At 37.3% G+C, this 27429-nt stretch overlaps 1 protein-coding gene across 3 annotated transcripts in view; it reads left to right on the top strand.

Annotated features, from left to right (window-relative positions):
- The window catches only part of TAF4B (TATA-box binding protein associated factor 4b), a 124462-nt gene that overhangs the window by 11672 nt on the left and 85361 nt on the right, over positions 1 to 27429 (top strand). For all 3 annotated transcript variants that reach the window (XM_004420981.3, XM_087439091.1, XM_087439090.1), the window contains exons 2-7: positions 4527 to 4672; positions 6111 to 6218; positions 11558 to 11719; positions 11816 to 11938; positions 16439 to 16528; positions 19002 to 19619. In XM_004420981.3, coding sequence (XP_004421038.1) covers positions 4527 to 4672; positions 6111 to 6218; positions 11558 to 11719; positions 11816 to 11938; positions 16439 to 16528; positions 19002 to 19619 — 1247 coding nt within the window. The remainder of the gene's footprint in view (positions 1 to 4526; positions 4673 to 6110; positions 6219 to 11557; positions 11720 to 11815; positions 11939 to 16438; positions 16529 to 19001; positions 19620 to 27429) is intronic.

Raw genomic sequence — 27429 nt, forward strand, 5'->3', positions numbered from 1 at the left:
TTTCTTAATCGGTCTGACACTTTTTGCATTTCAATTGGATTATTTAATCCATTCACTTTTAATGTTACTGATATAGTTGGATTTAGGTTGCTATTTTCTTTTGTTTCTATATATTTTCTCTCTTTTTTGTTCCTTTCTTTCTTCTTCCCTGCTTTTCTTTGCATTAAGTGAATATTTTTTAGTGTAATATTTTAATTCCTTTATAAGTTTATATATATATGTGTGTGTGTTTTTAGTAGTTGCTCTAGGGCTTACAATATACGTCTTATTAGAATCTACTTCACATTTATGTTAACTAATTTCAATGAGATATAGAAACATTTTTCCTGTTTAGCTCATGTCCCTCTTTATTTTTATGCTGTTATTACTCTACATATTGCTTCTAAATATGTTACAAGCCCAACAATACCTTGTTATAATTATTACTTTATGTAATTTTATGTCTTTTAAAGAGGGTGGCAGAAGAAAAGAGAGCAAGGATATATTTGTAGCATTCGTGTTATTACCTTCTTATTTACTATTTCTGGTTTCCCTTGTTTGTTCCCATGGATTTGAGTTACCACCTGAAGTCATTTCCTTAATGCAATACTACTTTGCTCCCACCCACTTCCCTTTGTTTCATTATGCACAAATCAATTACATTTCTATATGTTATAGGTCCTACAATACAATTATATACATATTCTATACAATTGTTTTTTAAACAAATTAAGAGAAGAGAGCAGAAGTAGTATGCATTTATGGTATCAAATTACATAATTACCTTTACCAATGCCCTTTGTTTTTTCATGTGAGTTCAAATTACTGTCTGGAGTTACTTGTTTTCAGCCTGAAGAACTTAGTATTTCCTGCATAGTGTGTCTGCTAGCAACCAATCTTCTCAGTTTTTGTCTAGGTATATCTTCATTTTGCCTTCAGTTTTAAAAGATATTTTTGGTGGGTATCTGATTGTTGGTTGACAGTTTTCTTCCAGCAGGTGAAATATGTCATACCACTGCCTTCTGGCCTCCATTGTTTCTAATGAGAAGTCAGCTGTTACTCCTGTTGGGGCGAGTCCTTTGTACATAATGAGTCATTTTTCTCTTGCTGCTGTTAAGATTTTCTCTATGATATGTTTGGTGTGGATCTCTTTGCATTTATCCTACTTAGATTTTGCTGAGCTATTTGGGCATCTAGATTGTTTTTCATCAAATTTGGGAAATTTTCAGCCATTATTTCTTTGAATATTTTTTCTGCTCGTTTATATCTCTCTCTCCTCTCTTTTTGGTATTTTGCCTATGTTGGTGTGTTTATCAGTGTCCCACGTTTGTCTGAGGCTCTCTTCATTTTTCTTCATTCTTTTTTCTGTTTGTTCTTTGGATTGCATAATCTCTATTGATCTATCTTAAAGTTCTAATCTTTCTTTTTTCTGTTCCAGTCCAGGCCCTCGAGTGAATTTTTTATTTCAGTTATCATACTTTTTAACTACTGAATTTCTCTTTTTATCATATCTATCTCTCTAGTGATACTCTCTATTCGATGAGATCATCATACTTTCCTTTACTGCTTTGAGCATGGTTTCCTGTAGTCTTTTGAACATATTTAAAATGATTACTTTAAAGTCTTTGTTAAATCTGACAGCTAGTCCCTTGCAGAGGTGGTTTCTGTTGCCTGCCTTTTTTCCTGTGTGTCACACCTGTTTCTTTGCATGTCTGGTTGTTTGTTCAAAACTAATATATTTTTAGCAATTCTAGATACTGGTCCCTACTCCCTTGAGTGTGTTATTGTTGTTTGCTTGTTTATTTTATTATTATTTTCTTTTTGGTGAGGAACATCAGCCCTGAGCTAACATCTGTTGCCAATCCTCCTTTTTGCTGAGGAAGATTGGCCTGGGGCTAACCTCCATGTCCATCCTCCTCTACTTTATATGTGGGACGCCTGCCACAGCATGGCTTGATAAGCAGTGCGTAGGTCCACACCTGGGATCCAAACCTGTGAACCCTGGGCCGCCGAAGTAGAGCACGTGAACTTAACCACTATGCCGCCAGGCCAGCCCAGCCCAGCCCAGCCCCTGCTTGTTTATTTTTTTAATGTCTGGCAGGGTTATTTTAGTGAAGCCTATTTTCCCTGCAGTAGAAGCCTCTGATGTTGCTCCTTACAGGGCACAGTCTTGGGCATGAGCACAGCCACCCTGGGATGACAGTGGTTTTAGTAGGGCACTCTTTGGCTGTCTCTTTCTCTGATTACTTTGTTAAGCTGTATGCTTCTGCTGGTATCACACCCAGCTCTTTCATAGGCTCCACTCATTGCCAGCCAATTACCCCATTGTTTTCAACAATGCCTTAGGGCATAACTTTCTCCATAGTCTAATCCAATGAAATTTGGACTCCTTTACGGGGTAATTTTTGAGGTCATTGTGTGAGGTTTGTTCTGATCCCAGGAGGGCCCTTCTTAGTTGTCTCTTTGTCTGGTTCTCACTGGTAAACTAGAGCTAGGCCTATGGCTTAGCTTATATCTGTCATGAAGCTACCAGCTTTCTTCTAATTGTTCCATTGTGTTTGAGAGTGCTCTTAGCTGTGAGCTTCTCCAGACTCTGTTTGAAATAAAGTCAGTTTCTCTAGGGAGATATTTGGAGCAGGGACCAGCATTGTCACATGCTTCTCTCTGAGTGATAACCCTGCTTTAGGAGCAGGGTACTGGGCATGGATGGTAGCCTCTGGTCTTCTCTGCTTACCTCTCCCAGCATGGAACCTCCACCCCATGAAAGAACTGGGGTGAGAGTGATTTTGGGCCAGGTATTCTCATTCTGTCATCCCTGAGGTAGAGTCTTCCCATTTATGAGTGGGGATGGGTGAAAGAAGGCTGGAACCTGTTGGACACACTTGTCACAGATTTGTCCTCTGCAGTATGTAGCTTGGGGTGGGAGAGATGAGAAATGCTGGTGGCCTGCTCCTCCCAGGATGATACCATAGCCTTCAGGTGGGAGCTTGGGAGAGGGAGAGGCCCTGCATTGGCCACACTGCCTGGAGTGGAGTTTCTGTCATTCTGAGCCAAGGGAGAGGAAGGGAGTGGATCGTGGTTCAGATGCCACAGATTCTTGCTGTTCTTACTGAGTTTAGTAGATCATCTTTAATAATTACGTAGTCATTTTCTGTATGCCTTAGGGCAATTTCCAAAGACTTTAAATGGTTGTTTTTAAAAATAATTTTTACCAGTTCTGCTTGTTGGCTGGGAAATGGGTTTGTTGAGCTCTTCATACTGCCATTCTGGAAGTGGAACTCCAGCTATGAATATTCTTGTTTGTGCCTCCTACTGACATGGACAAGCATGTCTTTAGATAGAAATACTGGGTTAGAGGGTATGCAAATAGAAATCAGTTTGGCGTATTCATATAAAGTTGAACAAAGCAGTTGTACCAAATTATACTATCACCATCAAAATGTTAAGAGTTCCTGTTGCTACATGTCTCTCTAACAATATTGTCATCGGACTTCTTAATCTTTGCCTGTCTAGGTAGATAGAAAGTGATAGCTCACTGTGGCCTTTATTTACCTTTACCTGTCATTGGCATCTGTGTTTCTTTTGTGCATTTTGGGTATTTGTCCTTTGAATATATGTGAACTAAAATTATCTTCTGTTTTGTGGTTTGTCTTTTTACCTGGTCATTTCTTTTGCTCAACGAAAGTTCTTTTAATGAGGTTGAATGTATCAAATACTACTTAAGAAATTCTTCCCTATCCCAGTTCAGAAAGATAATTTTCTGCATTGTCTAAGACTTGAAAAGCTTTTGCTTTTTATGCTTGTATACTTAATGGTTTTAGTTTATGGTGTGAAATTTTTCATCTTTTCCATATAGATAACTTGTTTGCCCAGCCATATTTATTGAATAGTCTCTCATTTCCTCACTGATCTGCAGTGGCTCTTAGGAAAATTTTTTTTTTTTTTTAAAGATTTTATTTATTTATTTTTTTCACCCCAAAGCCCCAGTAGATAGTTGTATGTCATAGCTGCACATCCTTCTAGTTGCTGCATGTGGGACACGGCCTCAGCATGGCCGGAGAAGCGGTGCATCGGTGCGCGCCCGGGATCCGAACCCGGGCCGCCAGCAGTGGAGCGCGCGCACTTAACCCCTAAGCCACGGGGCCGGCCCTCTTAGGAAAATTTAATATGACATATCTGCATGAGTCTATTTTGGGGTTCTCTATTCTCTTCTATTCTATTCTATTGGTAAGCTTGTACAGTCTTGTGCCCTTACCATTATACTATCTTACTTATTGTAGCTTTATGAATAGTTTGATGTCATGAAAAGTGTTTTGCCTTCTTTAGAAGTATCGTGGCCATATGCTTAGACTTTAAGTATTTTAAATAGCTTTGAATGAAAACATTTTTCCCGTGTTATATATGATAATTAGTAGACATGGAATTTGGTATGTACTAATCACTTATTCAGAGCATTTTACAGTGTTGAAAGAAATGGGAGAAGAAAATATATGATGATTATGCTACGCTTATTAGCTAAGGTCACTTTTTTTTTCTTTTAACTATAGGAACAGTTTTGATCAAAAGTAACAGTGGTCAGTTGATGTTGGTATCTCCCCAGCAAGCTGTAACAAGAGCCGAGACCACAAGTAACATAACTTCAAGGCCACCTGTACCAGCGAATACTCAGACAGTCAAAATCTGTACCATGCCGGTAATATACCTTCAAGTTTTTTTTCATCTTTCTTAGTTTTCCAGCTATTATCTTCATATAAATGTGTATATTTTCCAGTAAAAATAATTGGACAGATGATTCTGCTCAACTTTTTGAATCACGCTACTTTCTTTTTGAATATGTTAATTTAATCAAGATGTTTGGTTTTGTCATTTGGTAATTGCTGAAATAATAAAAATTCAGTCTTCATACTCAAAGGTTTTGTAGTCCTCAAGGGAATGTTCAAAGGGCTGTTGGCATCTCCAAATGGAAAGGAAACCATTCTGCTTCGATTTTAATTTGTGTAAAATATTAAGACTACCGTTTATAGTATTTATTTTTATTCATATCTTACAGGAATTACCTTTAAGAAATTCAGAAATCTGTAATATTTCATTAATTTGGCATTATTAGAATATGATTTATTTTATATACATGATAATCTTTTTAGGTAAGTGAAGCTTATCTTCTATGCCAGAGTTAAAAAAATATTTTTATGGGCATCTTTCTTTGGTTAAACAGAAAATGCTGGGCCTGCCCAGTGGCTTAGTGGTTAAGTGCGTGTGCTCCGCTACTGGTGGCCCGGGTTTGGATCCCGGGCGCGCATCAACGCACCGCTTCTCCGGCCATGCTGAGGCCTCGTCCCACATACAGCAACTAGAAGGATGTGCAACTATGACATACAACTATCTACTGGGGCTTTGGGGAGAAAATGGGGGCAAAAAAAGGAGGAGGACTGGCAATAGATGTTAGCTCAGGGCCGGTCTTCCTCAGCAAAAAGAGGAGGATTAGCACGGATGTTAGCTCAGGGCTGATCTCCCTCACAAAAGAAAAAAAAATAAAATAAATAAAAATATTAAAAAAAAACAAAAACAAAAACAGAAAATGCTGATGATTTTCTTGAGTCAGGCTCATCCTAATGAAAGATTGCATTGTATTCTGTGGTAATACCATCTCTGCCAGAACTCCCCCTTTCCCTTCTGTTTCGTGCTCTCCTAATTTGATTCTAGGTTCTCAAGCAGTCATTCTCTCTAATACTGTATCTGTCAATGATAGCTCCTCCTTCCCTGTCTAGTTTGCTTTAACTGCTATGGGTTGAGAAGATAGGTTAGCAGATTTTTGTTTATAATTAGATATTAAATAAGAATCTGTATGTTTTCTGTATAAGCCAAAAAGTAAAGTTCAAGATTTTAATGCTGAAATATTGTGATATTTATTTTTTAAGTCAGTTGCCTCCTTAGGAATATGAAATGATGTCAACTGGCCAATTGACCAGTTAAGTTCATAGTAGTAGAGAATGTATATAAAATCCATAAGATTATAAAGCCAGTTATAGCAAAGAAGTTTGCTATAGTAAAGTGTTTTAATGTTTGCCATAGTACTGATTGATTTTAAATTACTAACATTGATGACTCTGTATTATCTTCCCCCACCCCAGAATTCCAGTTCACAGTTAATCAAGAAAGTGGCAGTGGCACCTGTTAAAAAAGTGGCACAAATAGCAACTACTGTGGTAACCACTGTTCCGAAGCCTTCCTCAGTACAAGTAAGTTGTGACTGACTTGTGGCCATGTGTGCACTGGTTTTATTCTCTCATCTGTCTATTATTTAGCTATTTCCTGCCAAATGTATAAGTTGCTGACTGTGACACTGAAGAGAGCAATTCAGTGATATATGATGACACTTATCAAACTGGGAACTGTTGGAGGTATGGGAAACAGATAAACATGGTGTATATTCTTGGGATATCAGTTTTACTTACATGTATTAAATTAATACAAATAGCCAGGTGTTGCAATGTCTAGAAGCAGGGGCTGGGACAGAATTTTGGTGTATGGGACATTTATTAGGGTTCAATACCTGTAGAAGGGAAGGAGAGTAAGTAAGAGTTAGCACTAGATGTAGGCCCAATAAAGCCTCAGCTGACCTGGTGGAGAACTTTAGAACAAATATGGTCTGTCAGAGTTGTCCCACTGTGTGCCAACATGGTCAATTGGGCCTTAATTCCCCCTCTGTGATCAGGCATTGGATGTGGACTCTCCGGGGAGAGCTGTGCTCTTGGGCAAGGTAATTCTCTGCGGCTGAGAAAACCCTGAAGGAACTGACAACTGAAGCCTATCTAAGAGTATTGCCAACAGTTAGGACAACACAGATCTCTCCTTGTATTGGTATATCACAGTCTCCTCCTTGTATCATTGGGATCTACTTCCTCATACGTGTTGGAGGCCAGCTGTTCTGAGATTCCGGTGGGTTTCCTCCTTGGGGAAACAGAAGAAGAGGTTAGTAGGATGAACTACAGTCTCCACTGCTGCAGCTGATACTCATCATCTTCCTCCTTCACGATCCATTCTAGATTCTTCTCACCCTCAACTACCAACTCTCCTGGTCTTGGTAGCTTAACTGGCATTATGACCAGACCTTCATCCCTGAGGGATCTGAGGTCCTAATCACCATGCCCTTTTGAGGCAAGAGTTGCTATACTTGTCCATTTATCATCACAGTTGGGCGAGGAAATACCAAGAGACACTTAAGTGGATCACCTGGATTCATCATATATACTCCTCTTGGCCTGTATTTTGTTATAGCAGCCTACCTTTCCAGATGTCAAGTCAATTACCTCTGTCTTGGTAATGACTCTTCTCTTTCCTGCTGGTCCCTGGACACAAGGAACTTGAAGTACCCAGGAGGCAGCCATAGCGTCTAGTTCATAGGGACTCTTGCTATGTCCTTTGGTGAAAGTGTGCCCCCTGTAGGCAGAAGCAGGAAGCACAGAGTCTGCCAGTAGGTCTTTGGGAGTCACGGTAAGTGGATTCATTTATCCCTTTACTCCTTGATTCCTTTATTCTTTGTATATTTGTCCTATTAGGGACATAGTACCATATAGAATTTTTTGCTTCAGTGAGTACACTGAGTCTTATAAAATGGGGGATGGAATTCCATCTTCATAGAGTATTGCTTCTGAGTTTGCACTTCCCTTGTGGCTTCTGCAGGCTGTTCTAATACTTTCTGGGCTGGCATCTTCTGGGTCATGCTGTATATGATACAGTCAGTGGACCTGATGGTCATGGGACCACTGTCACACTTCCTTTGCTGTAGAGAGGGTGCATCTTCTTAGAGCATGTTATGTGAAATCCCATTCTGGTAGATCAAACCTTCTCTGGTGTTTGAAAACTTATTTAACCACAATGCTCCTATTCTTTTCCTCTAACAGTGATAATGAGCGGTGAATATGATTTTAATAATAGAGTTTTTTTTTTTTTTAATTAATGGCTACCATTTATTGAGCACTTAATGTGCTTGATACTTTTTAGGGACTTTATATCTATCCTCTCATTTTCATTCTTGTGACTATAAGGAAGTATTATCTCCATTTTATATGTGTGAAAGTCAGTTTTGAAAGGTCAAGACTTGCATGATTTCTGGTATGTGTGGCAAAGGGGGATTTTGATCCAAGATTTCTGTCTGACTCTGGAAACTCTGTTCTTAATGACCTCTGTACTGATTATCTCAAACTCTAGTTGTTTTTTTTCCCCCTTAGGATAAATTCTAAGGAGATTATTGGGGCAAAGGGTAGGAATTTAGGGCTACTGATATCTACTGTTGTATTGTAAGAAATATTCCTTAAAATGGGGTTTTTTGATGATCAGTGAGATGTGGACACAGAATAATACCACAGAGAGGTGTATGAAAGTGAAAGATTTATTATACTCACCTATCCTAGAAGAGGGAAGTGTGGCACGCTATGCAGGGGGCCATATGGGAGAAGCACCCAGGGCATGGGCTCAATCACACAGATGGGGAGCTGAGAGAGAGAGTGATACCCTGGGGGCAAGTGCCTTTATTGGGGGTAAGTGTGGAATACACAAGCAGAAGGCGTGAGTGGATTTCATTGGTGTATTTGAATGTCACTAGGTCGTAGTCAGGGGAGGGCAGGAAGGAGAATTTATGGCAGGGACCAACCTTATCACACTGGTGCTGATGGTCACCTGGGCGGGGTGCTCACAGCCTGTTTGTGGGATGTTGAGGCATCAGGAAAACCTGAAGTTTTAAGAATTTACAATACGATTATATTATTTTATGAAAGGGTTTTAATCATTTTAGCAGTACTTTGAGTCTATCAATTTTTTCATTGTATCTATTTCTTAAAGATTTAGTACATACAGTTATTCTAAAATGGTATACTGGGTTGCTTAGTTCTTTTCCTTGGATTATTTTTCCATATAAATGACTACCATTGATATTTCCATGTGGATTGTTTATAACTTTTCCTCATTTAGATCAATGCACATTTTAAGCTGGTTTGCTCCCCAGTGATTGGCTAAGGCGGTAGAAATTATCAAACAATCATGTTAATAATATCTGTCCATTTTAAGGGGTAGAGCATCCTCAGTTTTAGGCATTTCTTGGAAATAAGGAGCTAGAACTTGGAAATGAGAGAAGATAGAATTCTTTGTATTTGACTATAAAGGCAAATGTTTGTGTTAAGAAATTTTGAAAGTACAACATGGTCTCTTCTAGTAAACATAACAGGAACTAGTTTGAAATCTTTGTTCAGTTTTATGTTATATTTGATGATGAAGGTATAGCTTGGCCCATTGTTAAGGTTGGAATCTAATGGGCAGTTGATTGGATGTAGAATTAGTGTTTCTAATTAAATATGAACAAACCCAAAGTGATTGCCCTTTGAGACAGGTATAGAACGTGACCCTCCAGGCCCGGTGGCATAGTGGTTAAGTTCGCATGCTCTGCTTGGGGCGGCCTGGGGTTCTCAGGTTTGGCTCCCAGGGGCAGATCTACGCACCACTTATCAAGCCATGCTGTGGCAGGCGTCCCACATATAAAGTAGAGGGAGATGGGCACAGATGTTAGCCGAGGGCCAATCTTCCTCAGCAAAAAGAGGAGGACTGGCAACAGATGTTAGCTCAGGGCTAATCTTCCTCACAAAAAGGAAAAAAAAGAAAAAGAAAACGACCCTCCTTGAAATACAGTTTAATTTGCTAAATATGCATACAACTCATTTTACTGGCTCTATGTATAACTGATTTTCACAGATACATTTCACACACACCCCAGCTCTTTCTATTCTGTCCCCCAGACATGCCTAATCAGTGCCATTGCAGCCTTGCAAAGCATGGAAGTACCACTGGCTAGTCTAGAATATTGAATCTAAGGCAGAGTTGTGATTGAGTTTAAGACGGTCCATCCATTACTACAGTGGGATTACGTAGATAAAGACGGGGTTATGTACCTCTCCATGCCTTTTAAGAGGTGGAATTGTCATGGAAGGTGCATGTATCTGCGAAGGTACAGATAGTAGATATATTAGAGTTTTGAAGGACAGATTTTGTACTAGAGACAGAATAAAATATTGACAAGGAAAGTAGAAATGTCATAAATGCTCCCTCTACTCCCAAAAATAGGATACTTTTCCTGAGCTCACATTTCACTGGGCCTTATTTTTTGCTTCATAAGAGAGAGAGACAATACTTCCCTGAGGAACTCTTTCTGTGAGTCCTGAAAGGTAATCAAAACCACCAGCCAAAGTTCCAGGTTACAGATTCTTAATATAGTACTACAAAGAGTTAATGGCTGAGTATAAAATAGACTCACTGAATAAAGAGTATTTGTTTACTGTACATAAGCCTAAAAAAGTTTATTAGAAAATCTCCAAAAGGATTCAGAGGAAACTGCACAGTAGTTGTCCTTGGAGAGCAGGACTAAGTGTAGGAATGGGAGGAGACTTCATTTCATTATTGCCTTTAAGACCTGTTTATATTTAATAAAATTGTAGTCATTTAGGTGCAATTTTTTATTTTACCTTTTTTGCTTAACATTTCATTATTAGTTCTAGTCTTCATCATTGATCAGTGTTTTTCATTTCATTCCCATTTTTACCTTCAAAACTTTCTTGTTTAACATAGTCCAGTCTTTCTAAAGTGGGAAATTTTGGTGCACGTTCAAATTCACCTGTCTTGACTGTTACAGAAGGAAATTTTCTTGAAGATGATAGCAACCTGAACTTTTTGTGTTGTAATGCCTATAGACACAAGCATTTAAATTAAAATGATGGCGCAATGTTCGGTTTTCTGCGTGAGTTGTAAATACTGTTCTCTCCCTCACTCCCAAATTTTACTCATGTCCTGTAACTTTGTGTTTGTCTTTAAAATAAGATTGGATAAAGACTGTTGCTTTATCTCAATATGGTTGTCTAAATTACTACCCACTTGTGATTTCTTGTATTAAACTTTTTATCCTGAAGGTGGTGCTATAATCACACCTTGTTTCAGTAGAGGGAGGAAGAAACAAACAAGATTCTTTTCAGCATGAAAATAAGATAACCGCATTTTGTAAAATTCATTATGCTTATTATAGTAGTCTACATAAAAGCAGTTTATCTGAATATAAGATAATCAGTAGATCTCTTTGCTTTGTACTTAAGAAAAAGCAGAAAATTACAGAATGGGAAATTATGTTTTCATATAAAGACTTGTTTTTTCAAATCCTTTTTGGAGAAGTGTTAATAATATTTTTTGAACATTCTGTGCTCGGCACTGTTTTTCACAAACAACCCTAGGTTAGTAGGTATCATTGCTATCCTTGTTTTTTACACACAGGAATCAGAGGGTTAGCAGGATTTAGTAACTTCCCTGAAGTCAACACTCAGTAGGTGTCAATGAAAAGTAGATGGGTAGGTGAGAATGAAATCCAGATCTGCTTGAGTCCAGAGCTCTTACAACTGTGTTACATTGCCTTAGACTAGAGGAGCATAACATAAAAACAAAGATGTCAGGAGCCATTTGTAGTCTGATAAGTGTTAGGTGAGGCACCAACTATGATATATATCATAGTAATACATATTTAAATGTATACTACTTTTAATTTCAGTCTGTGGCTGCACCAACCAACGTTGTCACAGTTACCCCTGTAAAGCCGTTGAATACTGTAACTACCCTGAAGCCTTCAAGTTTGGGAGCATCACCCGCCCCCTCAAAGGAGCCCAATCTTAAAGCAGAGAACTCAGCAGCTGCTCAGACTGATCTTTCTCCGGTAAGCTCTCACACCTTATATAAATACAGCTCTTTACAAATTTCTTGAATTCTGTTTTCTAGCTAACACTTGTGTTTGTTTTATTTCTGTATTTAGACGATGCTAGAAAATGTGAAGAAATGTAAGAACTTCCTTGCAATGTTAATAAAACTGGCATGTAGTGGATCACAGTCCCCAGAAATGGGGCAGAATGTGAAGAAGCTGGTGGAACAACTTTTGGTAAGTTAGTACTGTAACTTGCAAGTTCTGTAAGAATCTATAGAACATGTTTTAAGTGGGAAATAAATATTTTAAAATAATGTTTATTTTAAACCAATTTTTAAATAAAGTTTGCTTTTACTTCTGGAAGCTTTGTAATTATTATAAATCTTAGACAAGAAAATCTATTATGTATTATTTTCTGTATGCCAGTCCTGCTTCCCTTAGCTCAAAATGGGCCTTGGAGAGAATGTTGACTATTTGGTCAAATAAAAAGTTGTTATTAGAATTGCCAGTGACAGAAAGCCAGGCTGTCAACAAATAATGAAATTCAGTTCTCTATGTCCAAACAACAAACTTTGGGACCTGTGGAAGTAAGTTAACCTTCTTAGGTCTTAGTTTCCTTCTCTCTAAGACGAGAAGAGTGAAAGTGATGATCTTTGAGGTTTACCTAAGGGCCAAGATGCTGTGTCTTTTAGCTACCAAATTATACATCCTTGGTTTCTTATATCCTCTATCAGGTAAAATGCTTATGTACCTTAAAGTGGATGAAGGTGGAGATTAGCAAATATTGCATATTATATGCTTAAGAAATATGATGAGGATTTAACATGTAATTTTGGATTTTTGTAACTACCTAAATCTACAGATTTTTCTGACCATATAATTAGAATTTTGGGGTATTTTTCATATAAAAATGGTCACTTTTTCCCAACAGGAAATGAGTATATTTCAAATATTGTACAGGAAAACAAGCATAGTTTATAAATATTAAAATACCTTCTTTACTACTGTTTTTTATGCTACCTATAATTTGTTAGAAATAGGGCATATTTGAAATGGTTAGTTTTCCATTCAGGAAAACTATTTTAGATATTTAAAATTATAAGTCATATAAATAACTTTTGAGTTTCTCTTTTAAAGTAAACATTGAGCTTTTGATCTTCCATTTTTAAAGTATATTGGTTTTGAAAGGGGATCTTGTGGCTTGTTTCTCTTAGATGGAATACTCTATAGAGGCATGATGGAAAGAAACGTGTATCCAATAAAACTTTTTTAAATGGGTTGTATTTTATTTTATTTTAATTAATTTATTTATTTTTGTGAGGAAGATCAGCCCTGAGTTAACACCCATGCCAATCCTCCTCTTTTTTTTTGCTGAGGAAGACTGGCCCTGGGCTAAAATCTGTGCCCATCTTCCTCCACTTTATATGGGATGCCACCACAGTATGGCCTGACAAGCAGTGCATCGGTGTGCGCCAGGGATCTGAACCCAGGCTGCCAGCAGTGGAGTATGTGCACTTAACTGCTACGCCACGGGGCCGGCCCCCCAGTAAAACATTTAAAAATTTCTAAGTACAGAGAATTTGTGTGAATTTTGTGGACAGCTAGGAGCAGTCAAGAATTAATGAAATATTCTTTCTAGCTTAAGCTCTGTTTAGCTTAATAGCTATTAGCTAATAGCTAATTAACAGCAAATAGTAATTCTTAAACATTTTGGTCTTAGGATACCTTTGTATTGTTAAAAATTGAGGACTCCCAAAGAAATTTTGTTTTTGTGGAGTTGGGATTAAAATTGACATTTAAAATAAAAATTTTATTTATTAATTTATTTAAAAATAACAATAAAGCCTTTACATGTTGATATAAATAATATTTATGGTAGTCCCCCCTTATCTGAGGGGGATATGTTCTAAGACTCCTAGTGGATGCCTGAAACTGCGGATACTATTGAACCGTATATGTACTGTTTTTTCCTATACATAGATATTTGAGGTACAACAACAAAACTAGCATGAATTTTTTTTTCCTTCTACATTATTTTACAGACAGAAGATTTCATTCTTACCGTCAATCTTGGCAACCTCAGCATACAATTTTTTTCTTTCCTTATTAAGTTGAAAACTTACACCTTTTCACTCAATGGAAGCACTTTACGGCTTCTCTTTGGCATATCCTAATTGCCAGCATCACTGCTCTTGCGCTTTAGGACCATTATTAAATAAAATAAGGGTTACTTGAACACAAGCACTGTGATACTGTGACAGTCTATCTGATAACCCAGTCAACTACTAAGTGACTAATGGGGCGGATAGCGTACGCAGCGTGAATATGCTGGACAAAGGGATGATTCACGTCCCAAGTGGGACAGAGCAGGATGGTGTGAGATTTCATCATGGCTACCCAGAGCAGCATGCAATTTAAAACTTGTGAATTGTTTATTTCTGGAATTTTCCCTTTAATATTTTGGGACCACGGTTGATTGTGGGTAGCTGAAACCACAGAAAGCGAAACTGTGGATAAAGGGGGGACTACTGTAAATGATGAAAACTGTAGTTTCCAAAACAAAAAAATTGAGTGAGAAGAGTGGCATTGCTTTACGTTTTTGCAAATCCCTTTAACATCTGACTTAATAAAAGACAGCTAGATTCTCATATCTGCTTCTGCATTTAATCTGTTTTGTGATGTGTTATTTTGGTCGAAGTATTTGGAGAATATCTGCCCTCATGCAGAGAGGTAAATCCAAAAGTGAGTATTTTAGAGAGCTTGTCTCCAGATCATTGTGGATTTTCTTTAGAGTTCACTGGTTTATCTTGCACTCTGAATGGATCTTTTACCCATATATGATTTTGGTAACAGCATGTATTTGGTCATTTGGAAAATACTGGTTCACTGAGTGGTACAGATCTTCCAAATGTTGACGAATTTGTTATTTAAGATATCAGGGGCCGGCCCCGGGGCTTAGCGGTTAACTGCGTGTGCTCTGCTACTGGCGGCCCGGGTTCGGATCCCAGGCGCTCACCGACGCACGGCTTGTCCGGCCACGCTGAGGCAGCATCCCACATACAGCCACTAGAAGGATGTGCAACTATGACATACAACTATCTACTGGAGCTTTGGGGAGAAAAAGGGAAAAAAAGGAGGAGGATTGGCAATAGATGTTAGCTCAGGGCCGGTCTTCCTCAGCAAAAAGAGGAGGATTGGCATTGATGTTAGCTCAGGGCTCATCTTTCTCACATACACAAAAAAAAGATATCAAAAAAGCATACTTGTAGTCTCATCTACAGTGTCATCAAAAAATTCTTTAATTACTGGTAAGCTATCAAGCTCAGGATTGTGGTTACAAATTTTCTAATTTTAGTTTGAGAGCTCTAATTTTTATCATTACCAACAAATACCGTCAGTTGTTTTCCTTACAGAGACAGGCTTGGATTTTTGTTTTTTTGTTTTTTTTAGAGAAAATGTCTATCAAATACTCAAGTCTGAATAACCACAGTTGGTTTGATATTCTTTTCAATAAATGAAAAAAAGCAGCTAGATCAGCTAGCAACTCAATCACAAGGTGCTTTTCCTTGAGCCTCTTACTTTGGCCTGCAGCAGAAATGCTCTATGTGTGGTTCCCATTTTGTTACACATAATATTAAAAAGATGTCTACTGAAGGGTTGAGATTTAGTGAAACTAATTTTTACTGCTTCATTGAGGGCATTCTGATGTGAAACTGACTCTCTTTTTTGTCTTTTACCACAAGTGCACGGCGATGTAGAGTGTGATGACAACGATTTCAATTTGTTGCCACTGCCTTTCTTGCCAGCAGTTTGACCCACTGCTGCTTCAGTGCAAATCTCAGCACAGCGAAAAGGGCCAAAAAAATTAGTATTAATGTGAAAATAATTTAGACCTCATAAACTCCTGAAATGCTTAAGAGTGTAAGGATGTATGGAAGAGTTCCTGAGTCGTTTGGAACAATAGTATATCTGTTATTATGGCCTTGCAATAGCGTTCCAAAAATATAGTCTTACTTCGGTTAAGGTAATTTGAAAATTGGAAAAGCAAAACAAAAAAAACCCCAAGGCCCCCAAACCAAATAACCTCCTATTCCCTATCTTAAGAAGTTTAGGACTCCTGTGTCTTCACTTCCTTTTTTTTTTTTTTTATGAGGAAGATCAGCCCTGAGCTAACATCCATGCTAATCCTCCTCTTTTTGCTGAGAAAGACCAGCTCTGAGCTAACATCTATTGCCAATCCTCCTCTTTTTTCCCCCAAAACCCCAGTAGATAGTTGTATGTAATAGTTGCACATCCTTCTAGTTGCTGTATGTGGGATGCGGCCTCAGCATGGCGGGAGAAGCGGTGCGTCGGTGCGCACCTGGGATCCGAACCCGGGCCGCCAGTAGCGGAGTGCGTGCACTTAACCGCTAAGCCACGGGGCTGGCCTGTCTTCACTTCTTAATTAACAGACAGTACTACACCATCTATAGCCTTTTTCAGCCAGCCAGCTGTTCTCTCACTTTACTTACTGGGATGTTAAAAAAAATCATCCTTTCATTGTATTCTGTATGAACAAACATCTGTATTGTTTGTTTATTCATTTCACAAGTGACGTGAAAAAAAATGCGCCTGTTTAATGATGGACTTTATCACTGTTCAAAGCTTGCTATGTCTACAATCATGAATTATGCACGTTTCCTCTTTTAAAATATTTGTAGACCTAAAAGTGTTCTTCTTTCTCGCATTCCTCAGGATGCAAAAATTGAAGCAGAAGAATTTACTAGACAACTGTATGTTGAACTCAAGTCTTCACCTCAACCTCACCTAGTTCCTTTTCTTAAGGTAGGAGTTGTTACTTTGAAGAAATTGTTTGGATTAGATTACTTTAAAATAATTTAAAACTTGAATATTTCAATATGACAGCGATTTAATGTGAAGATACTAACGATGTAGGAGAAACCTCTCAGTGCTTTTGTAATCTATAAAGCACATTCATAGTCCATATCTTTTGGATTGGAACATGTTGGGAAAACAGAAGTAACATCTCATTCATGAACATGACTTGATTATATTATTTAATGCTTGTATTCTCAAAGATTCTTGACTTTTTTTTAAAAAAATAGGACCTTCTGCTTTGTCCTGATGACTCATGTTCTCTTAGAAATAGTAAACCACAAAGTGCCAAAGTTAGTAGGAAAGCTGTTATTTTTAAAAATTAATTTATGTTGTTAGGCATACTCTTCTATAGGATTTATTGAATTAAATAGAATTTTGGTGGAGAACAATAACTGATAACAAGTGCTTGGTTTGGCAGACTGAAAAAATGTATTCCTTTTAGATAATGAGAATCTGAAAAGGAATCAAATTGAAATTTATAATGTCATTAAAAACCTGGGTCTATAGTGAACTGAAGGCTCATCCCATAAATGTTGAAATAATGAGATGAGGAGTTGGCCTTTAAAAAAATTTAGCTTTGGGCTGGCCCCGTGGCTTAGTGGTTGGGTGCGCGCGCTCCGCTGCTGGCGGCCCGGGTTCCGATCCCGCGCACCGACGCACTGCTTCTCCGGCCATGGTGAGGCCACGTCCCACATGCAGCAGCTAGAGGGATGTGCAGCTATGACATACAGCTATCTACTGGGGCTTTGGGGGGAAAAATAAATAAATAAATAAAAATTATAAAAAAAAAAAAAATTTAGCTTAGTTGTCTAGGGGAGATGAAGGAGGCTTTGTAGTGGAAGACTCCCTTTGGTTGCCTCATGGAAGAAGAGTGGGAAGGGAGATGAGGCACCACATTTTCAGAACGATGTTAAAATAGTGGAAACTATCCCTAGGAGGGTGACCACGTTGATTAGGAGGGTGCTAATGACGTAATATGAAGTGTGGCTAAAGAAACTGAGAATGTTTGCACTTAATTTTCATATTAGTCTTTTGAGAATAGATGCTAGATAGTGTAGTATTTTCCATTTTGGTGATGAGAAAACCATTTAAATTGACTAACTTTTGATCAAACTCACAGGTCCAGAATTTAGCCTGTCTTTCTTTACTTGCTAGGTAATACTGCCTTTAAGTTGCCAAATATTGCTATGAAGTATATTTGCACTTTGTATCTGTTTTCTAAAGACCTGTTGAGCCTTATGCTTTTTTCTTGAGAGTTTTTTTTTTTCTCATCCTTAAGAGCATTTGGGGGTTGGATGTTGCATAGAGATGAGAGATTCAGCATTTAAGCTTAATTCTGGCTAGGTGATCAAGAGATAATTTACACATACATTTTTTTATCGTTGTCTCTTTAAGTCTGATTAACATTTCTTTCTAATTGTGTTTTTCTCAGGACCCCCTCATCTTAGATTTCTAGCTTAAATTTAATTAATCAAATCACTTCATTCATGTATTTCCAAAGCAGCTTGTTTTCTACCATTTTTAAAGTTTGGAAAAAGATTATGAGAGACTTTCTGCTTCTTATTTTCCTTTGTTTCTATTTATATGTATACTTGGAAAGCTCTTCAGATAAGAATTTTCTTAAATTTTTTTAAATAAAAAAAAGTAAAGGAAGTAACTAAAAGGAAAGGAAGAGGAGCAATAGTTCTCATTTGCTTCTTAAAAAAGGCAGTCTGACAGAATTTAAGTGTGAAAACAAGAAAATTTTCCAAAACAGCTTATGAACTCGCCAAAAAATAACCTATTATCTACTTTTCCAATTTTTTTTCGTACTCAAAAACAAAAACAACAAAAACCCCAGGGATGAAAAGGCAGAACCTTCTACTTTTTAGTTTGAACTGTCTTTATTCTTTCAGCAGGATACAAAGATAGATACCAACGTAAAAATCCAGTCAGAAAATATTCTAGCTCAGTGAAGGAAGTTGACCTTGTTTGTATTAGTTTTATTTTGCTGTAAAGACTATTTCTATTCAGAGTGTGCAAGTTATTTAACAAAAACTTTTTTTTTTAGATTCTGCTGTCATATAAACAACCTTAAAGATACTGAAGTTATTAGTGATCAATTATGGGATTTAGATGAATACAAACAAGTATGATACAGTGTTTTATTTTACCAAATTGATACTGAAGTATACAAAATAAGTTTAATACTGAGACATAATAATTTTGTATTGAAAAATAAAGCACTTTTGGACTTTAAATTGATTGTATCCTGAGTATTGACGGGATATATGTAAGTGGTATCAGATTTCCTCAACTGCAACACTTGATATACTTTTGACTTATTGTATGCTGTAAAGATGTGAAATACAAAGTAGTTCAGTTTTACTAGTAGCTAATTTGTTTAGTTATCAGTGTTTTTTTCCTCTCCTGTTTCTAGAAAAGTGTGATTGCCTTACGACAACTCATGCCTAACTCCCAGAGCTTTATCCAGCAGTGTGTTCAGCAGACTTCTAGCGAGATAGTCATTGCTACTTGTACCACAACAGTAACAACTTCTCCTGTGGTGACAACCACAGTTTCCTCAATCCAGTCTGAAAAACCTGTGGTTGTTTCTGGAGCAACACCACCCAAAACTGTGTCAGTGCAAACTCTGAATCCACTTGCTGTTCCGGGGGGAGCCAAAACTGGAGTTGTGACTCTTCATTCTGTGGGTCCAGCTGCTGGACCAGGAGGAACAACAGCTGGAACCGTTTTGCTTCAGACTCCAAAACCGCTTGTGACATCTATACAAAACACAGTTACAGCAGTCTCCCTTCAGCCTGAAAAGCCAGTTGTTTCGGGGGGGGCAGTAACACTGGCCCTTCCCTCAGTAACTTTTGGAGAAACTTCAGCAGCAGCTATTTGTCTTCCGTCCGTGAAACCTGTTGTTACTTCTGCTGGGACCACATCTGACAAGCCTGTCATTGGCGCTCCAGTCCAAATCAAACTTGCACAGCCGGGCCCCATCCTTTCACAGCCAGCTGGTCTTCCACAGGCAGTGAAAGTCAAACAACTAGTAAGTAACGCTTCCTTTCTTCCTCAGTTTCTTATTTTGAAAATTTCAAATATTGAGAAAACTGGCTGTGTACCTTTGACCGAGTTTGACCAGTTGTTACTGTTTTAACCGCATTTGCTTTGTCTCTCCGTCTCTCTGTTCACATACGCAAACACACACACACAATTTATTCCTGAACCGTTTCCGAGTTGGTTGCAGAAATCGTGATACTGCATGCCTAAGTACTATGTATCTTTTAAGGAAAAGTTTTTTTTTTTTTTAACATCCTTTTACCACAGCATACTTATCGCTCGTGGGAAGTTAATATTGGTAGAGTATTTCCCCAGTTGTCCCAACAATGTCCTTTATAGCTATTCTTTTTCTGATGTTGTTTCTAATAAAGAACTGCATATTACATTTACTTGTCATTTCTCTTTAGGCTCCTTTAATCTAGAACAGTTCCCCAGCCTTTTGTGGTTGCTCGTTATGGTGTAATATTTTAAGTGCCCAGGCTAGTTGTTTTGTAGGATGGCCTTTATTTTGTTTTGTCTGATTGTTTCCTCAAGATTAGATTTAGATTAAATATTTTTGGCAGGTTTGTTACATAGGTGATATTATGGTAACATTTCTTTTAAAAAATGTGCTGAGGGGAGAGGGAGACAGTGAAGAGAGTAGATGAGTAAGAAGTTTTTTTTTTCCTAAACTCGGTACGTTGGGAGGTTCTTGGGTGAAAGAAATCTTAGCTGTTTCTCTATCTGTTTAAAACGTTCTACTTTATTCAAGACAAGTTTTATTAGAAGACTATGAAAGTATTGTTAACCTGTGGGAGATAGTACATTGTGAATTAATTAAAAATCATATTTTTTTAGTAAATTTCTCCCCTACCAGCTGTTCTTTTGATTTTTGGTGATTGCACTTATTCTCTTTTGTAAAGTCTTCATGTTAAAGGCTGTGTTTTGAATCTTTTTGTTTTAGTTTACTCTGCTTCTTCGAGTAGTAAAATCTAAGTAAACTTACTAGCCTTGTTTGATCAGAAAAGAGGTTAATATCTGTGGTTGATTGTCTTTGAGGCAGAGGGCAGCTTTGGGCATAGAATGAAAGGGGCAGGATCAGTTTGGACAGCAGTCAACTCTTGGGTAGTTAGGAAGTAATAGTTATTTCCTGGGTGCTAATCTTTTTTCATCCCCTCCTACTCTGGATCTGATTTTCAAATGGGAAAATGTACCTGCCTTGCACAGTTTCTCTTTGGTGTCTGAATTTAATCTCCAAGATGAAATTTTTTTAGAAGCAGTGATTCTTTTTTTTTTTTTTTTGTGAGGAAGATCAGCCCTGAGCTAACATCCATGCTAATCCTCCTCTTTTTGCTGAGAAAGACCGGCTTTGCGCTAACATCTGTTGCCAATCCTCCTCCTTTTTTTCCCCCAAAGCCCCAGTAGATAGTTGTATGCCATAGTTGTACAGCCTTCTAGTTGCTGTATGTGGGACGCGGCCTCAGCATGGCCAGAGAAGCGGTGCGTCAGTGCACGCCCGGATCCGAACCCGGGCCTCCAGCAGCGGAGCATGCGCTAACCGCTAAGCCATGGGGCCGGCCCCAGAAGCAGTAATTCTTAAACATTGGTCTGAGCAGCCAGGTTTGGGAACCACTGGAACACAGTAATTGCCCCAAGGAAAGTCTTCTTTTTGGTAGCACTGAACAGAATTGAAATCCTCTTTACGAGTCATAGCTGATTCTTGAATCAGTGCTAATCTTTATTGAACATCTATAGCGTATCGGTCCCTGAAGTGAAATAATACTCTATAGCTGCATAGAATTTTAAAAGCGTGTCATGTATACACTATGGATTTTAAAGTAATTTTGTGATGAAGAAAAGGCAAGGAGAAAACTAAGAATCTGGAACTTTTAAGTGACCCATCCACTGGCACTCAACAAGTAATGGGTCTCAGACTAGAACCCAGTATCTTTCCCATTAGGTTATGGTGCTCATGGCAGGAACTTCTAGGTTTGTGTAGTGTCCTGAAATAGAAAACTGTCTGGTAATAATATCTTGACAGCATTTACATTTTGTAGGTTTGACATGTTATACATTAAAAACAATTTCAGTCAAGAAAAAATGTAACAGAAAATGCAGTGGTAAATTTTAGGAATTTTTAAACTTCCTACTTTGATTCTTAAAAGAATGTGGAATAATTTAATTTTCCTTGTGAATTCTACTTGCTTGTTTGGCCTTTGTTTCAATTTTAGTCAACAGATTTGACGTCAGTATTCACACCTTTTTATTTAAAATGGCAAAAACCAGAGCAGCTAGACACTGAAGATGCATTTTAATCTGTTTTACAACAGATTTTTACCTGGAGCACAAAACAACATAAGCCGTTCTTTATGGTAATGCCACAGAGAGGATTGAACTAAGACACTCTTTCAAATCAACTAATTTAGAAAATTGATATTACTCAAGTTCGAATTAGTATTACTCAAGTAATTGAAGAATATCGTCGGTGAGTCCATTATAATCCATACTCCAGTTTAATCCTAGGTCTAAGTGAGAAGGAAAACACTCAGGGTGCTAGTAATCTAAGAAACCCAAGAAAGTATTCAACACAGCTTCTAAGAAATATGGCGAATAATCATTTAAAATATGAGAATTGCCACACTGGATCAACTCTATGGTCCATGCAACTCAAGATGCAGTCTTGATATGAAGAATACAAATATGACTATCTTATTCAATGTTAGGTTTAAAATTTGTGTAATTTATTTCCTTTAATAATTGATCATGTATTTAAAAATTCCCTCTTAATATTTTATCTGTTTCTATCTTATGCAAGTTTTTCTGGAGAATTGTATAGGTGTTCTGCTTTCTGGATAAGGTGTTTTAAATGTCACACTTCGAACTTAAAAGAATCCTCTCAATCTACCATTGCAGGGTTTAGGTTTTGTACAATTATTTTATGAAATTCATACATTTTTATTCCAGCTTAAAGAGACCCACCCCCATTTTTTTTAGAATTTAGATTTATCACTACGTGTTATCTTTTCTATCTCATTGATTATTGTATGTTATCCTCTGGGGATCTGCTAAAGCTCTCATCAAGTAAGTTAACTAGAATTGTTCACAGTTTCTTTAGGCTTCAATTTTTCATTTTGTACCAGTAATTCAGTGCTTTGTATATTTTGATCCTCAGATGCTTGAATTGTTGAAATATGTACCTAATCAATAGTTCTCACGATTTTATCTAAGAATCTAGTTCTTATAAATGATTAATCTTCTTGGTTATCTATCAATTCTGGCATAGTAGTTGTTATACGATATTATACACTCCAGCTAAATGTTGAGCTTAACCTTTTTACCTTTGTTTAGAAGTTAATGAAATAGAGTGGATAAGTTGGATTATAATCTACTGATGATGAATAGATAATAAGTAGAAGCTTTCAGGAATTTCGATATTTAAAAGTTTTCCTTAGCATGTTTGTGAAAAAACTGTTTTATTCATAATTGAGCAAAAGCTAAATTTAATTTAAATTAAAGATTATCATTTTAATTAAATTTAAACTCAATTACCAAAAGCCAATTTAATATAGAACAGCTAAATTTTAATTTGTCTGATCATTTTTAAAATTAAATTTTTATAAATTTTAATAACTAATTTTACCCCATAAAAATTAAACAGTAAGCCACTCAAAGCCACGACATGTGTGAATAAAATTCATGAATGAGAAAGTTAATTCAGTATTCCTGGTATCTGTTTTTGGAAAAAAGGCTGACAATTTCAGAAAGTTAACTTAGTCATCTTTTATTTATATATTACTTGAATATCTTTAAGGATAATTTATACTTGGAGATAGGCCAGGAAGTTTTAGTATTATCATAGATATTTTTCTTATTTCAAATATATATTTCCCCCAGTGACTCTATTGCTTGCATTTCTTCCTTAACAGAATTGTAGACATTTGATAAATAAGTGGCCAAGTATGTTCAACAACCATTCACCAAATATTACTGTTTTATGGATATAAGAGAAAAACAAATAGGTATTAGTGCATTATTACTGTGGTAAGTTTCATTATATTGAAGTAAAACTGATCTCCTAAAATAAATTGACCCAGAATATTAGAAAAAATTTTTGTTGTGGTTGCATCATATTTTTTTCTTGTACCTAATTACTTTGAAGTAGGGGAACCATTAAAGAATTTTCAACAAATACATTTTTGTATGAAATACTGTGTGAGACATAACTCTGCTGATTGTCTCTGATCTCAGTTCTCCTTGGAGAAGGAGAAATATTTTCCAGGTATAAATTTTAGTCTCTTGAGTATGCTGGTGGCCAGCATTTTCATTAGAGAAGTTGAAATAAAAAATGAGTGGGGAAAAAAAACAAGGATTATTAGTTGTTTTATTGACTCAGGTAGTTCACTCTGAGTTTCCTATTGGACTGACCTACCAGGATCCAGATTTTACCAGTTTGTCTTTTTTTTTTTTGGTGAGGAAGATTGGCCCTGAGCTAACATCTGTGCCCATGTACCTCTATTTTGTATGTGGGATGCTGCCACAGCATGGCTTGATGAGTGGTGTGTAGGTCTGCGCTCCGGATCCAGACCCGCGAACCCTGGGCCACTGAAGCGGAGCATGAGACCCCAATCACTGTGCCACCAGGCTGGCCCCACAGTTTGTCTTTTTTTCCTTCCTATTTTTGCATTTTGTTAAGAGTGAGAACAGAGGTCGAATTTAGTTGTTGATTGTAATCCCATTTAAATAGAACTAATGAAAGGTTTGGTGAAGAAAGAGGTTAAATCCAAGTAAGGCCTACCCTTTACCATATGTAATTAGGAGTTGCATAGAAAATTCTTCATGGGCTATGATTTATATAATAATAGGCTTATTATATAGGTTGGTAAACACTAGTTCATTTAAATTTACTTGAGGAATTTTTTTTTATTTTAGTTTGGTAAGAGTGCATTAGAATTTATGGAAAATGAACTAGTTAGAGACAATATTTATGTATGTTGTATACGTATATGTTGTCTTATTTTTGCATTGTTCAAGAAAATGTTTTATTATGAAAATTTTCAAACATAGCAAAGTTGAAGTTTATAGTGGACACCCATATACCAACCACCTAGATTCTGCCATTTACAATTATCATACTTGATTTATTGTGTATTTGTCCAGCCATCAGTCATCTTAATTTTTCCATGCATTTCTAAGATTTCTTCCTAGATAATTAAACATGCATATCATTAACTACAGTTCAATATTTGTTTACTCTTTTTTTTCTTTTTAGCTAAAATTTACTTACAGTGACATGCACAAATGGATGTTTTGACAGTTAGTGCATACCTCTGTGTACCTCAAACCCCCATCAAGATATAGAATATTGCCATCACCTTGAAATTCCCTCCCTTCCCAGTCAGTCCCCACCCCTATTCCCCCAGAAGCAATGACTCTTCTGATAATTTTCTCCCACAAATTAGTTTTGCTTGTTCTAGAACTTCATATAAATCAAATCATGCAATAAGCACATTTAAATTTTTTTAACAGAAATTGGTAGGTTCTTGATTTGAGGCAGCATTTACTGATTCCTATAAAAGCTGGTAATATAATTAAGAATCATTTGAGCAATTTTTAAAAGTGTTTACAAGGCTCTTTAAATTAAAGAAATGGGGGCCGGCCAGGTGGTGCAGGCGGTTCAGTGCGCGCGCTCCACTGCAGCGGCCCGGGGTTCGCCGGTTTGGATCCTGGACGCACACCGACGCACTGCTTGGCAAGCCATGCTGTGGCGGCGTCCCATATAAAGTGGAGGATGGGCACAGATGTTAGCCCAGGGCCAGTCTTCCTCAGCAAAAAAAAAGGAGGATTGGCAGATGTTAGCACAGGACTGATCTTCCTCACAAAAAATAAATAAATAAGTAAGTAAATTAAAGAAACGGCATATTCTGAGGTTTACCAAGATTGATTTTTAATCTAGGGCAAATAAATTTCAGCTCCATTGTAGGATTTTATTGGAGCTCTGTTATTAAGAAAGATTCTGAGGCTGGATGTGGGTTTATAGTGGCATTTAGTGGTATATGACACTGTCCCAGAAGATGAGGAATTAGTGGCTCAAGAACCACACATTGGCTGTTCCTGAGAAATAGTTGGCAACTAACGTGTATTTCCTGACTTTTATACTACAGTATTTGTTTAGTTGGGGCCCTCTGTTTTCTAGAACTCAACCCTAGTGAGTGCATGCCAGTAATTTCATATTGGACATTATATACAAATTAGAGGAGATATTACCCTTGATTCCAGTAACTTTGTGTGCATATACTACGTGAGTTATTTAGAGATAAGTATTTGATTGCTGTGTATTTATGAATAGGGAAGAGGGTGGGAGGTTGAAATACAGAGAAAGCAAAGTGTGAGGGGTGTTCTTATCTACTTGTTTAATCCATACTTGTGTTCTTCTTGCTTTCTTTCCTTATGGAATTTAAGAACCGTTCCTTGCCAGGTATTCCAGATCATAGTTAATGTAAAATCAAAATTAATGTAAAAAAAAACTGTCACCTAAAGTATATTGTGTAGCTCTAGACCTGTAGTTTCTCTAAACTATTAGAATGTTAATTTATGTTAACATGCAAAGAAAACATTAGAACTTGACATGTCGAGACAAAAAGCTAAGGTATCTACCGTTTACCGTTCTTCCTCTCTAATGGTCTTTTGGAGGGAAAGTGAATAAAGGACTTAAGTTTTAAAAAATATAATAGCTCTTTCTTTTGTTTGCCAAGTAGGAGCAAATATCTCTTCTTTGGGCCAATTTCCATCTCTTTAAAGATAATTTCAGTCTCCAAAAGGTGCCTAATACTGTGGTTTTAAATGGTATTTTCTTTCTAAGAACACTAATGAATTCTCTTACAGTTTCTCATTATATTTTATTTTGTTCGGCAAGTGTGCAGGAGTATGCTGCACGTATGCTGCCCCATGTGTTAGAGTCATTAAGATGAGGAATGATAGGAATCCAGGATTGTGAAATCCCAGCTCAAAACTGTGATATATGTAAATATCACATATCATATATATATATACACACACACACACACTTACTTTTTTTTTTTTAACTGGCACATTTGCCCCCAACAACCTGCATGAATTTGACCCTGGTTGGGCTGCAAGTGGGGCTGTGCACACTCCCAGGCCCAGGACCCCTCGGGTGGGCACTGCGGCTCACCTTCCCCAACTTGTTCCATGCCAGGGCCACACACCAGTGCCGGTGTCTGTGTGGGCCGGGTCTCCCACATGCCCCCCACTCTCCCTCTCCTGCCCCCACCCCTCCTGGCAGGTCCCTAGGTGGTGTGGAGTGCCCCCACCTCCCCACCCCAGGAATAGTCTTGTTCCCATCAAAAATGGTATGAAGACTAACTCATAAACAAATTTCTAATAATATTTTATGACTATCTTTCATAATTAAAATACTGAAAAGAAATACCTCATAAAGAATATCAGGAAAGAAAATGTGAACAATAGGGAGAAAAGCTAGAGTTGTCAGGAGTCTTTCTGTTGAGATTCAGTCTGAATGTATAAATGGGACTCTGACTGTGTGGTACTTTGTAGAATTTAAATCTAATCCCTAGGACTACAGTACATAAGTATGATTTCAAATTATTGAATTACATTGTTGTTTTCAATGTAATTTCAATGTTTTCGAGAGTCTATTCTTACAGAATGATGGCAATTGAATTATTCCCACTTGTATTTCTTCTCTAGGGGCATTAATTCCTGTAGGATTAGTTACTGGGACACTTTCAGTTTCTTGTGAGTTACTTTTGTTTAGTAATACACACTAGATTTTAAATTTT

This window comes from Ceratotherium simum, chromosome 14 (assembly GCF_057802395.1).
Source record: "Ceratotherium simum simum isolate JZ-2026a chromosome 14, ASM5780239v1, whole genome shotgun sequence".
NCBI lineage: Eukaryota > Metazoa > Chordata > Mammalia > Perissodactyla > Rhinocerotidae > Ceratotherium > Ceratotherium simum.